The 19,717-nt window shown below is 34.3% G+C and overlaps 1 protein-coding gene across 8 annotated transcripts in view; it reads left to right on the top strand.

Annotated features, from left to right (window-relative positions):
- Positions 1-19,717, top strand: part of LOC115222587 (protein KIBRA-like) — a 96,650-nt gene that overhangs the window by 8,504 nt on the left and 68,429 nt on the right. For 7 of the 8 annotated variants that reach the window (XM_036511585.1, XM_036511583.1, XM_029792870.2 and 4 more), the window contains 3 exons: positions 6,734-6,828; positions 14,539-14,647; positions 15,358-15,517. In XM_036511585.1, the coding sequence (XP_036367478.1) occupies positions 6,734-6,828; positions 14,539-14,647; positions 15,358-15,517 (364 nt within the window). Of the gene's footprint in view, positions 1-3,794; positions 3,808-6,733; positions 6,829-14,538; positions 14,648-15,357; positions 15,518-19,717 lie in introns of all 8 variants that reach the window. The other variant, XM_036511587.1, reaches the window with a different exon arrangement.

Genomic DNA, 19,717 nt, shown 5'->3' with positions numbered 1-19,717 from the left:
TCCCACGGACCCCTTTTAATATGCTTATCCTTATTTATATATATATATATATGTTTTGCAAACAACTTGCACATGCAAGTGCTTCCAGTTGAGAGCTCCATATACCAGAAGCCAGCAAATGTATGGGGTCTTCAGGAGAGAATGCATGCCGTTTCAGGGCCTACCTCACAACGGCATCAATGCACACCAGCCCTACCTCACTGATATGAGACCCGCTTGCTAGATCAACTGGTTATCAAATAAAGCTCAATATTCTTCTAGCCATCACTCATTGTCTCCTTTTAACCAAATCCAGTGGCTAGCCTTCTCCACTGTAGTTTGGATATCGGTCATGGTGGTATTTACTTTACGATGGTATATATATGCATGCCAAAGATACTTGAAGTACTGAAGCTAAGAAAAAAAGGGGAAATACTTGAAAAAAAATTCCTTTAAAGTATTTTTTAAACACAATTTTAAAAAAATGGTAACTTGTTTCTACCAAATGAACTGACTTGATTAAAGAAAGCTGATAATTCTGTTAATTATCTGACATTGCTGCAGCTTACTAAATGGAATCAGTAAAACAGTTCAGGTGTTACTTATTGAACATCATATATATCTTCGAAGGTGCTCTCTACACATTTGTTGATTAAAGGGTTCTTTTTTTTAACATTTATGTTAAGCTATTTAGCAGTTATGTTTAAAAGGTAAAAGTAATATTTACATCAACCCTCTCTTATCCAAAAATTAAAAAACACATGCCTAGGTGTGTTTCAGTTAATATCGAAAAGTAGACGTTTGAAACACAGGTGGTTCTTCCCTGAAATTATAAGAGTCATTAATTTAAATACGAATACTTTTTGTACTCTCTTTTACTCTTTTACTTGTTTCAGTCATTTGACTGCGGCCATGCTGGAGCACCGCCCTTAATCGAGCAAATCGACCCCGGGACTTATTCTTTTGTAAGCCCAATACTTATTCTATCGGTTTCTTTTGCCGAACCGCTAAGTAACGGGGACATAAACACACCAGCATCGGTTGTCAAGCAATGCTAGGGGGACAAACACAGACACACACACACACACACGTACATATATATATATATATATATATATATATATATATATATACGACAGGCTTCTTTCAGTTTCTGTCTACCAAATCCACTCACAAGGCATTGGTCAGCCCGGGGCTATAGCAGAAGACACTTGCCCAAGATGCCACGCAGTGGGACTGAACCCGGAACCATGTAGCTGGTTAGCAAGCTACTTACCACACAGCCACTCCTATTTTATTTTATTCAATTAATTTTTAAAATAATGAAGAATATATTAAAATAAATTTGTTATCATTAAGTTAGTTTGGAACATAAATTAACATCAAATTTTTACCAGAAGCTTTTTAATTCAATCACTTCAAAATAAGAAGATGGCATTATAGAACAAGGGGCAGTCTTTGGTAGGCTGATATCAAAAGGATTAAAATGGCATTTATGTATGAAAAACAGGAGTGGTCTCAGACAGTTAGGAATCACGAGGGTTAATTGAAATAACATGGTTAGGAGTTTCTGAAAACAAGTGTTAGTTGTGAACAGACTCCCATGATTTTGTTGGTTTTGGAGTTTTTTTTAAGATTTTATTTTTAGTTTTTCATTTTTGACTAGAATTTTCAGAAAAAGTAAACATGCGTGGCAAGAAGTTTGCTTCTCGACCACATGGTACCAGGTTCAGTCCTATTGCATGGCACCTTGGGAAAGTGTCTTCTACTATATCCCCAGCCAACCAAAAACCTTGTGAGTGGATTTGTTAGACGGAAACTGAAAGAAGCCTATCTTTGTGTGTGTGTGTGTGTGTTTCTTTGTCCCTTACTTGACGACCCATGTTGGTTTTTTTATGTCCCTGTAACTTAGTGGTTCAGCATAAAATCCCAACAAAATAAGTACTGGGGTCAGTTTGTTTGATTAAAACCTGTTGAGACAGTGTCCCAGCATGGCCACACTGCAATGGGCCATGATTAGATTAGTGAGGACCCTCCAAATATTTGTGTTTAGATCTGTTAGAAAATTCACTTGATTGGAGTGATTTATGAGTGCACAAATTATAGATCTGCTGTTTTTGAGTTTTACTTTTCTTTTCGTTTAGTCAAGTGGGAAGACAGTGTCCATGGCCCATTACAGGGTTTATAAAACCAATGGGAGGGAGCAATGATGTTGCCCTCAAACTAGAGGCCTGGTCCAAATGCTTGTGACAGAGGAAACTCCGTAACTAAGAGGTGGTATTAAATCTATCATCAAAGTAGGATTTGTTGAGATCAGTAAGCAAAGGGCTGGCATAAACACTACAAGGCAATTTTACCAGAGTTCACTTCACCAGGATTTGAATTTAGAGTGCAGAGAAAGTCAGAACAAATATTGTAGGGTATAATATCTGATGCTTTTGCAATTCTACAAATTCACCGCCTGTGAAAACCAGATAAAAGCTGAAGAGAAGGAGAAAAGGTGATTATAAAATATCACTAGAGGAAGTGTAGAAAAGTAATTGCAATATAAAATAAATAGAATTTGGCAAATTCTCAGAATAAAGTTCCTAAAGAAAATTAGTGTAAAGGAATCTTAAAAATGAATGTAACTGTATATCTGAAAACATTAGTATTTATTTTTATTTGAGCAACTGCAAATTTACCAGGGAGCTGGGGGAGCTAATTAATTCATAAAGGGACACACACATGCACACATCTATGACAGCATGTGACCTAGTGATTAAAGTGTTGCACTCATGGTTGCTAGATCATGAGTTCAATTTCTGGACCAGGCTGTACATTGTGTTCTTGAGCAATACACTTCATTTCTCGTTGCTCTGGTCCACTCAGTGGTATATGGGTAACCCTCCAGTGAACCAGCCTTGCCATCAGAGTGGAATCATTTGAAACCTAAAACAGTGCAAAGTGCATTGTGATCAGCAATGTATAACTACATCCAAAGGTCTGATTTATCCAATGATACTATGATATATATATAGTATAGTATATCATCATCATCATTTAACATCCGGTATATATATATAAATATATATTATATTATGTGTATATATATGAGATATGTTAATGGATTCTTGATTTGTGAATCTTAAAAGATGAGAATGAATTTAAAATTTACTTTAAATTATATGTTATGTAAAAGATTTCTGAATTCTTTGCTAAGCTTTGTTTTTTTGGGTTTTTTTCTAGCTTTTCCTCTTTACATATTTACTTCAGCATTTGAAGATATTTTAAATTTTGTCTTCTTCAACTGTTCCTCAACCCTTAAGCATTCATATTATTCTGTCAAATGTAATGCTTATTTAACTCGCATTGCTTTGAGTTAATCCTGCATTATCTCATAGCTTTGAGATTTCAATGATGTGATGGTTTAGTTTTAGAATGACATTGTAGGGTAAGTGTGAGAAGCTGGATCTGTCTGGCTTCAACATAAAACTGGTAGAATATTTGTGCCAATTATGGTCCGTTTCAATGTTAAAGGTTTAAAAAAATATATATGTATTTCTGTTTAGTTAGATGGTGTTTTACTGGTCTATCTAATCAGGATTTCATTTCTACAATTTTTGTATTCTTCTAACTTTTAATCTATTTTGAAAAATTATTTCCAGATGTATATTTGTGTTTGTTCCTTGAGTATGATATTAAGAGTTCTTGTACTGATAACACTTTTGAATATTCAAAAGTGATCATTTATAGATTTTCTTATAAAAAAAAATATTCTATTAATTTGAAGATATTTTTTAAAATTTTGATTTTTTCCCCACTATTGCCACAAGGACCAAAAGAAAGGTAAAACCCCTGGCACTTTGTCAATTTCAGATATTGTATCTGTTAGTTGGATTTCAAATATAAAATAAATCAATAATAAAACAGTGTTGGATTATATATATATGTTTTGGCAATCAAAGTTTAATGTCAAAGCTTTGCTGAGATGTGTATCATGTTAAGTTCTTTAAAGCAGATTATTAGTTTTCGTTCTGAAAACAATAATTTTTAGTTGTCTGAAAGTATGTTTTTAAATTTTGAATTCCAGAAATTATTCTCTAGTAAATATATTTAATTAAACAAATTTAAATTTAACCATATTAGCAATCATCAAAGTCAGTAACTTCTCACAATTAGTGTATTATATATATATATATGTATATATATACACACACACACACACACATATATATATCATAATTATATGTTAGTACTCTAAAGAAGTACCCAGTATGCTGGGTGCTTTTCATGGTCGGTGTTTGGAAGGATGTCTGCAAAATCAGACATTGAGGCATGGTGCAACTTCAGGCCTATTGGGTCATTATCAAATTGTCCAATCCTCTCCAACATGGAAGATGAATGTTAAAACGTGATGATAGCTATATATAGGATTTTGGTGATGCAAACAGGAAAATAGAACTTAAAAAGCATGACTAAATGTGTACTTTTTATTAATAATCGGCAGGAATTAGTGACTCAAAGGCTGAGGGTTTCATCTATTGGTACTTATCAAAGTTTGATAAGTGCCAATGCACAAAATTCTCAGCCCTTGAGCTACTATGTACTCTGTAACTTCTGCCAGTTATTCATAAATATATGTGTTGTGTCTGTGCATGTATGTATATGTATTTGCAAATGCATGTGTGTGTGTATAATTTCAAGGCATGATATCAACTATGAACCATAGACTAGCCTACAGTCTGCAGCGATTCTAAATAACCAACGTTTTAGACACCCTCCTGCCATGCCGATTTCAGCAGAATCTGGAGAGACATAATATTACTACTACTTAATTAATGCACACCTTTCTAGCCAGCAAAGTTAATTCTCAATATCTAATGATTACTTTGATTGCAAATCACCATTTTAAAACGAAACGTAAATAGTTACCTGAAATAGCATGTGAATTTCTTCTGTTAGGTTCTGCAGCATGTTTTTTATGTCCAAACCTGGGGTAGCATGTCACAATTATGTTGTCGTTATGAAGAGCATGTTGGTGTCTTCAGTAAATGGAAATGAATGTCGCATTACTTTCAGTATTTCACCGGAGTCTCGCATGTCGTGTTGCTGAAATTCCCACAAGTTTCCTGCATTCATTTTTAATATTTGAATATCAGTAATTAAGTTTGGATGAAAAGTTTTCAATTAAAGCAGCTTTAATTAAAAAAAATTATTTAAAAAATAATACAAATATTAGCTACTACCTCAGTCTTTTATGTTGTGATGTAACCCATATCGATATCTTTACAACTGTTCCCAGTTAAGTTGTCTCAAAATATTTTTGTTTAACAAAAGATGCTTTAGTTATCTCTAAATTTAGTTGCAATTAAAACTATATTGATAATTAATTATATTTGCTAATTCTGTTCTTGTAATTTTTCTTGGGAATCTTCTAGAATTATTTCTTTTACTGCACTTTCTTCATATGGCTTTAATTATCCATTCTAATTATATGGTCATTACAAGCATAATTCATAAGTTCTCTTGTTAATTCATGCTGGCATTGACAACTAATTATCAAAGTATAGTTTCCTGAGGACTGATAACCATTTACATGTATTTTGGTCTGATGTTTGACCTGTCTTAGTTTCTATTAAGAAATATATTAGCATCTTACCGTAAAGTTCCTTTCCAGTCAGAATCAATTAAAATTTTAAGATTTAATTCATTTATTTTTTTCCTTTTAAATGCTAAATCCACACATGTGCAATTTCGAGCTGAAAATGAAAATTTTTTGTCATTGATGTAGAAAATGATCAAATGCAGCTAAAAACTCTTTTACTGCATCTTTATTACATCCCAAAAAGCAGTGAGCTGGCAGAATTGTTAGCACACCTGGCGAAACGCTTAATGGCATTTCATCTGTCTTTACATTCTGGTCAACTCTACCTTTCATCCTTTTTGGAGGTCAATAAAATAAGGACCAGTTGATCACTGGGGGTTGATGAAATCAACTTACTCCTCTCCCAAAATTGCTGGCATTGTGCCAAAATGTGAAACCATTATTACATCTCATTAAGTTTTCAAGCCCTGATATTGAGATAGTATGAAAAATTATTGTCTAAACAAAATTTAGTTTGTATTATTGTTTGTTGTTGTAAATTACTAGAATGAGTTCTTTTCTGTTATCAAATATTTAAATCTTAATGACAGTGGATAATTGTTGATTATTTTGCTCTTTCTTAATTGTTGAAAAACCTATTTTATTTTTTGTTACTGGTCAGCCTCTCAGAATACACTAAAATATCAAGTGTTTTAATCAAAATTATCTTCTCTTTTAATTCTAAAGACAACTTATGTTTTTTGAAGATCATTAATGTTTAACTCGTTTACATTCGGTGTTGTCATCTTTTACCTTTTTTCTTTTCTTTTTTATTTTAAATTGTTTATATCCATGAGCTGCTTGTAATCAATGATTTGTATTTCAGAACATTCTTCGTTAGCCTGTCTAGATTCAGCTTGTGTGTTAATGAAGACATGTTCATAAATGACGATGTTTCTTGAGCTTGGCATTTAAATTTTTATTGGAATTTTAAAAAAAATTTATTATTTTAATTGCAACAAATGATTTCTTCTGTTAAACTTAAACTTAATTTTGAACAGTAAAATTATAAATAAAAAAAAGAGTTTTGCATGAATTTAATTAGAATGTCAGACAATGCAAGTCAGAATCATCATGTAGCTTTTGTATCTAACATATTTTGAAATGTGTGAAATTTGAATGTTGCAGAGACAAACCAGTTGGAAGATCCAAGAGTACAATGGAGGGAAAAGCAGCAAGAAATGTTAAAAGAATACATAATTACAGCTCAAGAGGATTTAGAAGTTAGTCTTTGCTTTTTTTCTTTCTATGTTTGACTCTCTATTTATTTATTTTTTCGTTTCCCATCTTTCTTTCCATCTCACCCAACAATTTCTTTCATTTTACCATTATTTACTGTTAAAAAAATTTTTTGTTTGGAAATTTGAAATATTCTAAAAGTCTGTTCTAAGTTACATATTTGCATAACTTGGCCTGTGCTATGCTTAGTTATGCTTTGCATAACTTAGCCTCTACATTAATGAATCTGTTTGCTGAAGTTCTGCTCTTTAATCATTGCATCATAGCAACATTTCAAACTTAGAGTGATAAAAATGTAGTTTTATTTCTAAGATAATATAATAACGAACTTATTGTACACAGTGCTCAGGTGCACTAGAACTTATCAGAAAAAGTAGCCAGAAGTGCATGAACAGTACATAGAATAATGCAAGTTATGTCATAAAATTCATCATCATTTCAAAGTTAATTGTAATAATGCACAGGAAGTGAACAGTGAATGAGTCAATAACAAAAAAGGAGGGAGGTGGGTGAGTGGGGGGCATCAGGTGTATTGTTGGCAAACTTCAGGAAGCATGGCAATTTTGAAGGATGTTGTGTCCTGACAGCTAACAACTGATATAGGTAGTTTATTCCATGTTCCAGCAATTCTAAGCATGAAAAAATGTTTCCGAAAGTCATGGGTGTTGCGTTCCTGCAATATAAGAACCAGTTACGTTAATGAATTAAATCAAATAGTAAATGCTGGGAATCAAAACCTATCAAATCCCCAATATTATAGGAGCTGGAAGTAGCTTAAATCCTTACTTTTGTATTTAATCTTCAAATAATTGAAGTAATTTAGTAAAATCAGTTGCTAATATTTTACAATAGACTAATGATGGATATCGGAGAATAGCTTTTTGTCTGATATTTAAATCTGTCAGTTTTTTTTTTATTCATGGTTGAGTGGGGCATTCTATTATACAAATGAAAATCTGCAGTTTTTTCGGTCCATTACTGTTTCAACCTTTTCCTTCTGTTACCATATTTCTTTTTAAATACTGCCTTAGCTACAATTAACTTTGAAAATGATGATGAATTTTATGACATAACTTTGGCATTACTAAGCTGGTGTTTAGAACATAAATTAACATAAAATTTTTATGGAAAGTTTTAATTTAGATCACTTTAAAATGGGGAATCTGTATCACAGATGGGATGGGGTGAGTCTCAGGTGAGTTTGTATCAAAAGACTTTAGGAATTAGTTTTGAATGGTTTTCATTGCATTCATTCAGGTATAACCAATTTTTGGACTAATCTTAAATTTAGCATTAATCAATGAAAGGAATCAATCACAACTGATTACCATTTTTGATACTAAACCACATGTTTTTAAAAAAAATTGTCCATATTTAGATTAAAATCTATCATTTTTAAGATTTATTCTAAAAATCCAACTTAATATACCAATGAAATGATTAATTTAAATTAAATTATTTCAAATTCTTGATTATAAACTCTATTGAAATAAACTGGCTATGTGTGACATACTATTCCTTTGCAACTTAGATTACACTTATTTGGGTGTGTTGTGATTCAACCCTTCAGCATTCAGATTATTCTATCAAATGTAATGTTTATTTAAACACATCATTATGAAATTAATCATGCATTATCTTGTAACTTCAAGATTTCAAGGATGTGAATTTTTATTTTTATCTTTAGAATGACATTGTAGGGTAGGTGTGAGAGGCTAGAACCAGTCAGTTTGAACATAAAACTTATAGAATATTTGGGCTGGATATGGTCGGTTTAAATGCTAAAGGGTTAAGGTGTTGATATTTTAACCAGGTATTTCACTTAAGTTAATATTCTGGTCTGTAAGTTTATAATTCATTAGAGAAACTAATTTATTGCCAGTCAGTCAGTTTTAAGACTAGATTGATGTTTATCTTGGAAACATACTCTGTAAGTGATATGTTTTGATTCCCAGCATTTACTATTTGATTTAAACCATTAACATAACCTATTTTCATATTGTAGAAACACACCCATTCTACATATAAACATGATGGATCAACAAAATCATTTGACATTAGATGAAATTTATTTTGGGGTGGGGTTCTGAGTTCAAATCCTGCTGAGGTCAACTTTTCCTTCCATTTTCCTGGTATTTATAAAATAAAATAGGGGGGGGGGCTATGTGGTTAAGATATTACACTCTCGATTGCAGGAATGTGGCTTTGATTCACAGATCAGGCAGTGCATTGTATTCTTGAACAAAATACTTTATTTCAAGTTGCTCTTTGAATACTTCAACATCTTGACATGTGGCACACCTGTACAGATAGTATCATTTTGATGGAGGGATTGAGCTAATATGTACAGTAGAAGCATTTGATCACTAGAAATTAATCATATGTGCAACTTTTTCAGCAAGAATTGCTTAATCGTCTTTCTTGGACCACAAGTGACAACCAAAAATAAAACAAAAAGAAAATAATAAAATACCCTTCCAAAGCAATAAATTGTTAGAACACTCAAAAACAAAAAATTCCGAATGGCATTTATTTTAGCTCTTTACTTTCTAAGTCTGTCAGTGACAGTACTTGAACCAACTGATTTTGGCCCTTGTCTTTCCCTTGGATAAGATAGGTGTCATAGAGAAAAGAGGCTTCCAGCTTGTTCTATTATAGGCTTCCAGCTTGTTCTATTATAGGCTGTCTGTAAAAATCTTTACCCAGGCCTGTGATCTGGAGAGGAAGTTTTTAGGTGTAAATACTCAATAAACCCTGACCAAATGGAGACCTTAGAATTTCTTTCATTATCTGAAGTATTATGTGATATAAAAATTTGGATTTGGATTATATTGACCAATGTTGTACTCAACTGGTACTTATTTTATATAACCTTCAAAGAATAAAGGGCATAGTTGACCTCAGTAGGATTTGAACTCAGAATGTAAAGGACTGGAAGAAAGCCACTGACCATTCTGTCCAACAAGGTAGGCTCTAATTGAGCAGACCTGGTATTTAGTGTATGTTTCTTTGCTCAGATTTGTTAGATAGGCCTGCATCATAGTCATGTTGCCTTTTCAAATCTCACACCTGTCATCTTTCTAGGAGACCTGAAATCCAACATCATCACATTTTCATGTTTACCTTACTGCTTCATCTACAGATAACTTGTGGCATCAATATATAGCATCTTCCTGACCGTTGTTGATAATTTGCATCACATATGTTATCAGCAAAGCCATATTTGCTGCTATCTTTAATACTCAAAAGGTTTTGCAAAAGGTTTCTTAGAGTATAAGAAGAGAGGTAATGTCAGATAGATGCTTCAGTGTCGCTCAAGAGGTTATACTTTAAATCTAGCTTTTGTACAGAAGTGCAGGTATATCTATGTGGTGAAACGTCTGTTTCTTAAGCACATAGTTTCAGGCACTTTGGCAATTGTCTTCTACTAAAGCCCCAGGCTGCCCAAACCCTTGTGAGTGGTGGAAACTGAAAGAAGCCTGTGTGTGTTAGTGTTTGCTTCTCTTGACATCGTTTGATAGTTGTAAAGAAAAATTTCTATCATTGAAGTGGTGTCCTTTGTTTCCAAAACCATGTTTGGTCATGGAGAAATATCTTTCTTTGAAACATGCAAGGGCTGGCACTAGGAATGGTGTCCAACCATAAAATGTTACCTTAGAAATCCTGTCCAACCCTTGCCAGCATAAATGGAAAAGGAAATATAGCATGATTAAGGATGATAATGATGATATATGTATATAAAATATATTATAAGGAGAAAATGGAGAATTTTTACCGATAAAATTCAATTTATTTACATATTGTCAAAATTCTCTGTTACCTAAAATTTGTTTCCATATTAAACTCAATCAATTACAAATTAATAAATTAAAAATTGCATCTTGAAATATAAGGTTGTCCCAAAAGTTCGTAGAAAGTCTTGGAAAATAATGGTCTTTATTTTGAGGAATATTTTTTGTTGTTTTTGTTAGTACTTGGCGAGTAAAAATTCAATTTTCGCAAGTGTTTACGAACTTTTGGGACAACCTAATATCAAGTTAAATATTTCCTCTGGAAATATAAATATAAATCAATATATATGATTAAACTGGCAAAGCTTTGATGTTAACATCTCCTTTATGAGGTATCTGCGTACTCAAAATAGATAATATATATATATATATATATATATCTCAAGCTAATAGAGGTGAAATTTCAATGTCACTGTCAGCCTCTTCCTGGGGAAAATAAAATGTGATGCTCTACGTAATTGTATTGAGTAACCCCTTCAATAAATTTTTGAATGTTTTTGTATATAACTATACATAAAAAAAACAGACAAACAATATGCACACACACACACACACATTAATGTTTATTTTTGAGGAGGTACTTAAGACAGGATTGTTATAGTCAGATGCTTTTCCTGTTCTCAACTATTACCTCTTTCTAAGTAAGGGGGTTCTGTATTCTAGAACAATTCAAAGGTAGAACAATTCAGAGCTAGCAAACAATTTGATGACAGGAAACATCAATAAAAGTAGCTGGTCTCTCAGCCCAGCTACAAAAGGTGGCCTCACCACTTGCGGCTCAGTTGTTATAAATTTGTATATCCGTTCTTTTCCTAGGATCAAATTTCAAAATAACACAGTGTCTCACATTTCTTAATGATTTTTATATTGATCTTATATTTTTTGTTTGAAGTTTTCTTTTTTTTTTCTTTATTTACTTGTTTACCTCTATGTAAGATGAGGCTTCAATTTTGTTTTGGAATATTGATGATGGAATGAAAAAAATAAAATCTTATCTTTTGCACTTCCATTCTCTCCCAAACCCAACAAGAGTCTCTGAACTCAGTACTGCCAACTAACAAAACAGTTGCCAAAGTCCTGCTATGTTTTTTAGCACCATTATTATCAGTTTATTAAAAGGTAACATCTACATGGTCACTGACCTGGCTGTAAATAACTGTTAACCGTTCAGTATTTAAACTGCCCATATCTGGCCCCAAATATTCTTCTGCCTGTTTTATGTCCTAACCAGCCAGTTCCAGCCTGACACACCTACCAAACAATATCATTCTAAAAGAAACAGTCACATCATCAAAATCTCAAAGCTATGAGATAATGTATGATTAATTCAAAACAATGTGAATAAATAAGCATTACATTTGACAATAATCTGTATGCTGAAGGGTAAAATCTTGCTGAAACCACTTTAAAAATCTGATACACTGAATGCTGTTATTCAGGATATACTATACCTAAAAATGGCAGATGGTCAGTGCTTGAATTTGTCAGGCTTATCCGGGGTTAAATTACAAGAACATTTGTCTAAATTTACAATACTGCTCATTGAGGTAGCAAACAGATACTGTGTAGTGTCTATTTACACCCTTCACCAGCAGTACTGGAATTTTTGTCAAGTGATATGTGTATGCAGCTTGCTACACTGAACTGATCAGAGTTAACTATCTTGACTCTGGTATGCTGTCTAATATATATATATCAACTGAGTTGTTTGTAGTACTAATTTACTCTAATTTCATCATCATCATCATCATCATCCTCCCCTCTCGATACATATATGTATAAATATACATAGACACACACACACACACATATCAGGCTGTAAAAATCATGCCTTAACTGACCTTGCCTGTGCTTGTGCCATGTAAAAGCATTCAATCCACTCTATGGGGTGGTTGGTGTTAGGAAGGGCATCCAGCCATAAAATCCAGGCCAAAACAGATACAGAAGTCCAGTACAGTTTTCTGCTTATTCAGCTCCTGTCAAACCGTCCAACTTATGCCAGCATGGAAAGTGGACGTTAAACAATGATGGTGGTCCTGATACACACACACACACACACACAAACCATAAAATGTAAAGAGGTATGCGAGGTAGATATATTTATTTAACCACTTGTCATCCTTAGGGTTACAGCTGTTTCACAGCCTTCATCATGTAATAATAATTTCAGTGCATAATAAATCATGTTTACATGCATGCTCAGCATTATACATATACATGTAAATATATATACATTTATCTGTCTCTGATGGGGTTTTATCTCGGCTTGCAATATAAACAAGAGTGTATTTTGCACCAAAGCCAGTATGAGAGGTTCTCTCATGGTTTCTACCACAATGTAGTTTATTATAACAGAACATCCATGTTCAAGAAGGGATATATATTACCTATATATAGAGAGAGAGAGTGGGGGGGGATAAGTTATTTTGAGTGGCTGTGTGGTAAGTAGCTTGCTTACCAACCACATGGTTCCAGGTTCAGTCCCACTGTGTGACACCTTGGGCAAGTGCCTTCTATTATAGCCTTAGTCTGAACAAAGCCCTGTAAATGGATTTGGAAGATGGAGACTGAAAGAAGCCCATCATGTATATATGTGTGTGTGCCTGTGTTTGTCCCCTCCCCCACCATCGTTTGACAACTGATGCTAGTGTGTTTATGTCTCCGTAACTTAGCGGTTCAGTGAAAGAGACTTACAAAGAATGAGTCCTGGGGTCAATTTGTAGACTGAAACAAATAACAGAATAAAAGAGTATACAGCATATAATGTAAGAATACATAAATTCTTGCACTGACCACACAGCCATTCCTTTTGAGCCTTCATCTCCCATTCCATTCTTCAGTCTATATATCTTATGTTGCCGTGTACTCTCTACCTTTAATATGTACATGACACCCTGCACCTATGCTGGTACCACAATGGACTCCTCCTTTCACATTCCCCCTATGGATGATTGTTGACTGAGGTAACCTTTGTTGTGCTGGTACCACAAAATGCACCTAGTGCACACTTAAAGTGGTTGGAAAATTTGCAGAGAAAGCACAGAGTTGTGAGGTATTTTGTTAGTCCTGTCTTGCTGAGGATTATTCAACATCTTTGGTGTTGGTGCCACAAGAAAATACAACAAATTCACCCTGTGAAGCATTTGGCAATAGAAAGGACACCCAGTTGTAGAAATCGTACCAAAGTCAACATATAATGAGTGCCGCTCTTTGGAAGCAGTAACTCCCAACCAGAAGTGACTTGGACTGTGAGAATCCATCCAGCCCATATCGGCATGATCTTTTATCTGTTACTTGTTTCAGTCATTGGACTGTGGCCATGCTGGGGCACCACCTTGAAGGGTTTTAGTTGAACAAATCAATCCCAGTATATCTTTTATCTTTTACTTGTTTCTGTCATTGGACTATGGCCATGCTGGAGCACTACCTTAAAAAGTTTAGTCCAGCAAATCAACCCTGGAGTAAAGATTGTTTGCCAACATAACAGGACAGACCTAGTTTAGGACAAATGTTGCTGTAATTTAGCCCCAGGAGACATCATCTCCAGCTGGCTATACAACACGATCTGTGTCCTTATATTTTCAAACAAGGGAATCTTGCACCCCAAATCAGCTCACAACAATATCTGTGTATCGCGATTTCCAGGTTATTTCCCTTCATAACGATACACAGATATTGTTTTGAGCTGAGTTGGTTGGCCGAGGGTTAATAGTAGAAAGCACTTGCCCAAAATACCAAGCATTAACTTGAACATGTCAGTCTTTTAAATAGATTATTTGAAGTCATGTTTACATTTTATTCAGATTGTTCTCACTAAAACTGTTTCCTACATAAACAGTAAACTAAGAAATGTTTGGCCTTGTTGGATATAAATAATTCTTATGTTATTTCATTTTTTTCTAGGCAACCAGAGAAATTTTCTCCGTGAAAGAACAACGGTTGCAACTTGCTCAAGAAGACTACAAACATTACAATGAAGCTTTGGGTGGATGGAAATCTTCACATACCAGTTGTAAGTTTGATTGATTGATTCTAGTTTCAGCTCACGAGCTGTGGCCATGCTGGGGCACCACCAGTTTGTTTTTTAAAATTGTGTTTTTTTTTTATATATAATATAGAAAATTAAGTCAGAATGCTTAATGAATGAAGTAATTATTTTGAAAACCCTTGACAATTTTTGTTGTGTATGTTTTTTTAAAGAACATACTTAAATTATGCCTAATGTAGATAATTTGTGTCTTGGTAGAGTCATTACACCAATATTAATAGCACTAAACACAGGTTCAATTCCACTTCTTTATTATTAACTAATTGTTTGTTTAACACGTTGGTTAAACAATCTGTCAGTTGGTTTTTGTCTGTCAAAATTCTTTTGTTACTATTTGCAACCTTTTCAGTAGCCCGTGACATCCCTACTCACTCCAAGGTCAGCTTTCAATTGCTTGTTTAACCAACATGATAAGCAAATGATCCATTAGTTAGTTGGTTAGATATTTAACCAATAATAAAGAAGTGGAACTGAACCTGCACATGTGTTGTTATTATTGACATAACGACCCTCCCAAGACACAACAAAATTTGTTTCAATACACAAATTCACATAAGAATCTTGTAAATCAAATACAGAAACTAAATAGATCATTTATCTTATTCATCATTTTGATTCCGAAAGTTATGCATTATAGGATTTTAAATTGTTTAACCTAATTGTTTATATTTCAGTGAATTCCAACTCGAGCGTAGGAAGCACCAAATACGACCCAGATTTGCTGAAAGCTGATGTTTCTCATGCAAAACAGAGAGTTGCAAGGCTTAAGCAAGAACTGGAACAAGTTCGAGCCCGGGTGCATTACAAAGAGCAAGGTGTAGAGACTCTGGCTGCGTAAGTATATTTCACCTGATTTTAATCAAAGTCTTATTTATTGCAAAGACCACTTATATATAATTCTGTAAATTTATATAATTATATATAATTTATATAATTATATATATATAATTCTGTAAATTTCAATGTTTGTCTGAATTTGCATTTACACTGGAATAATTTCCCTAATGCATAATTTTCTTGAAATATGATAAATGGTTAAGAACTGTTTACCTGTCAAACATTAGAATTTTTTTTACAGTTCCTCATCTTGATTAGGTACATTATTACAGAAATTATTCAGGGATGATTGACTTTAAAATAGGCTTTTCTTATTTGTTTTATCTGGTTTGAGAGCAAAAGACCCATGGACTTTTTAGCTGCTCCCAAATTTGTAATTTTTATTGACAAAGTGAGGTTGAAACAATTGATGTGTGATATATGTATTATTATTGTTGGTATTATTATTAATTATTATTGATTTGTATATTATTAATCTTTGCAATATTTTCGTGCCAGATGCTCATCCAGAATGGGAGGGGGTGTAAATTGTATTTTTTTTAAAAAGCTTAATATAAGTAAGGAACAGTCCCATGACCTCTGTGGCTCTTCCTAGTCTGTTGTGGTTAGTGCTGTTCAGCAGCTCCAGATAGGAAGAATCGGAAAAAGTATAAAATGCAGTTTGGGTGTGAGTCAAAATAGGGTTGATCAGTGCACATGAGAGTTGGGTGGGGGTATTAGCACAAATGGCTAGCCAGTACATTGACACAGAAGCCATGTAGTAGTGGTAGGAGGGTTAGAAAAATGAAAAGGGACATAGGTGGGATCACAGTAGCTTGCTAATCACTGAGTCTTTGTTAACAAAGCCTTCTAGTGGATGTATGTGTCTGTGTGTGTTACTAGTTTCATTAAGCCAGATATGAAAGTCATCATCATCGTTGTTGTTTAACTTCCGCTTTCCATGCTGGCATGGGTTGGATGCTTTGACTGGAGACTGGCAAGCCAGCAGGCTGCGCTCCAGTCTGATCTGGCAAGAAAGTAGCATTCTAATATGAGTTTCACTTTTGCATTTTGTTTTGAGGGCCAGCAACTAATCTGGGCTAAAGTACACTTATCTTCATTTATTACTGGTGTTTTGTTAAAAAAATACCATTTTAAGTGAACCCGTGATAAATGCATTATAGAACATATACAAAAAATAGGTTTCATTCTGAGACCCCAATTTGTCTTGCGATCATCGAAGGCTGCCTGGGTGTGCTTTTGCAGTTCAAGCAGAAACTTTGACTGGTTGTTGACCATGTTCTTATTACAAATCAATCTGTGACAAGTGTAACAGTTTGCTCACAGTTAAGCATATTGTGTTATCAGGGATGAATGACAAAAGGTGCATTTCTAATCCTACCGAAGGGAAAGACCTTCACTTGTAATGCAGGGCTTTGAAATAAATTTTTTTTTTTTTGGGGGTCCATGTTCTGTATGCAGTATTTTAAATTTGAGGATTTTAAGCTGTGTGTTGTTGATCAGTAAGTAAGCAACAATACTGCAAGAATGTTTCTTGGAATCAGCGCCAGTCTGACATAAGTTTTTTAGGTCATGTGGAGTGTGTGTGTGCGTGATGCTTGTATGCAGAAGGTTAAGGAGTGAAAGTTGGTTGTATCTACTTAAGAGTGCATGTGTTTAATAGTGTCAGCTAGTAGGTCATTAATAAACAGAAGCATGAGTGGAAACATAATTGAACCTTGTGACACAGTAGAGTCTAACATAAATGTAAGGTAGTAAGGTCAGAGGGGCAAGAGGTTGTAGTAGTAGCAATAGAAAAATAATTGAGATAAGTGGACCGAATTTTGAATGATGCTAGGTGGAGATTGGTATTTGGGTTAAAATTTCAGTACTTAGATAAGAATTTCAATTATTCTGTGTAGATTCTAATCAAGTTGTATGGCTATTAAAAAACTAGTCCCACAAGAATAAGTGAGTATGTTGCATTCTATGTTTGAAGTTATAGAGCAATAGAAAAGCATTCAGATATGAGTGTATTGCATGTTATTGCAGAAACAGCCATAAGGCTAATGAAGTTCACAGCATAATTTCCTATTCACTTGTCATTTTAATTTATTGCTGGTCTATACTCAACTGATACTTGATTCTTATGTATATCGAGTTCTAGCAGTTGGTTGTTAGTATTGCTCTTCTTAAGTAAAATAATAATAAATATATATATATATTGTGTGTCTGTGTTTGTTTCCCTAGCATTGCTTGACAACCGATGCTGGTGTTTACGTCCCCGTCACTTAGCGGTTCGGCAAAAAGAGACCGATAGAATAAGTACTGGGCTTACAAAAAAAGAATAAGTCCCGAGGTCGATTTGCTCGACTAAAGGCGGTGCTCCAGCATGGCCGCAATCAAATGACTGAAACAAGTAAAAGTGTAAAGAGAATATAAGTTGTATATGGAGATTGCTGGACAATAAGCATTCAACTCCTTGTATTTCTGATGCTGAATATGACAAGGAAGTGTCTGTACCTTAATGCAGAACAAATATATCTCAATGAATTTTGTTTGGAAAATACTAGTTTTTTGTTTTTCTCACTGATGTTTATATCCATCACAGATCTACATTATTAAAAAACAGACACAGACACACATGTACAGAAAACAGTTTTTTCCTACACAGCTCTGTCACTCAGATGGTGCTAAAAGAATCAAACCTGGAATATTAATCAGATTGTGAAATGAATTTCTTAACCATTCAAACCATGCCTCAGATCAGTGACTCATTTTGTTATATGAAGATGGATGTTCAAAATTTTCTGTAAGAACAATTCATGTTTGTGTTTGAGTTTTGGAAAATATCAGTCTATTTCACCAAATGATGTTTTCATATCTCTTGTTTACATCATCATCATTTCACATCTGCTTTCCATGCTGGCATGGGTTGGACAGTTTGACAAGAGCTAGCTAGGCAGAAGACTGCACCATGCTTTGTCTGTTTTGGCAGGGTTTTTACAGCTTGTTGCCCTTCCTAATACCAGCCACCCCATAGAGTGGACTGAGTGCTTTTTACATTGCACTAGCACAGGCATGGTCTTTATGGCTGGATACCCTTCTTAACACCAACCACCCTGCAGAGTGGACTGGATGCTTTTTATATGGCATCAGCACTGACAAGGTCACCAAGTAACTTGCAAGAAAAAGATCTTTTGAGAGGGGAGGGGGAATTGGAGAAGGTGATCCTGTTCCGGATGATGAAAGATTAGTGTGACACACACACACACACAAGCCATAATCATTATTCTGACAGAATATATTTTTTCAGACAAATGATTTAGGATTAAATATTTTATTCACTCTTGGACTTACTCTTGAGTACTTTATGCTAAGTAGTGCGGCATAGTTTCTTTAGAACTTGTCACCCTCTTGAATGTGTGTGTGTGTGATAGGTATGTGGCCTAGTGGGTTCGTTTTCTGGGCTGGGTGGTATGTTGTTCTTGTCAACTTAGCTGTAAAGGGGTATAAAAGGGTACACCTGTGATAGAATGGCTTTTCAATCAGGAGGAATGTTGGTTTACATGCCTAATCAGTGGGGTGGTGTCATTCAAAAGCTAAAATGATGCAAAGCGCATTGTGATCAGCGTTGTATAACAACATATGATAGCCTGGCCAATTCTGTGATACATACTAGTGTACCCATTCTGTCAATAATAGTGGTGAATATGTTTATTGTTTCCTTTTTTTTTATTTTTCATCTGTTTTCTTGGTTTCATGCTATATATTCTATGTAAATTCTCAGTTCAAATCCTGACTTTTCATCCTTTTGGATTTAATGAAAAATTACAATTAAGCTCTGATAAATAATAATTGTGGCAACAGTATATAAAAGAGTAGTAAAGGCCTACTTTGGTCATGAATGACCATGGGATTGCACCTGGAAAGTTCCCTTCCAAGGAACAAGTCCGGGCATGATTGTTTATGGATGACCAACAGTCACCCATGCATACTAGCCTTCCCTCTCCACACCACCGATGTTATCCAAGGGAAAGGCAATGGCTGATACAGCTTAGCACCAGTGATGTTGCAACTCATTTTCTACAGTTGAGTGAACTGGACCAACGTGAAATACAGTGTCTTGCTCAAGAACACAACACACAGCCTGGTCTGGGAATCAAACTTGCAACCTCATGATTGTAAGCTCTATGTCCTAACCACTGAACCATGCGC

The sequence above is a fragment of the Octopus sinensis genome, linkage group LG20 (genome assembly GCF_006345805.1).
Source record: "Octopus sinensis linkage group LG20, ASM634580v1, whole genome shotgun sequence".
Classification (NCBI taxonomy): Eukaryota; Metazoa; Mollusca; class Cephalopoda; order Octopoda; family Octopodidae; genus Octopus; species Octopus sinensis.
This window is presented reverse-complemented; position numbering and strand designations above follow the sequence as displayed.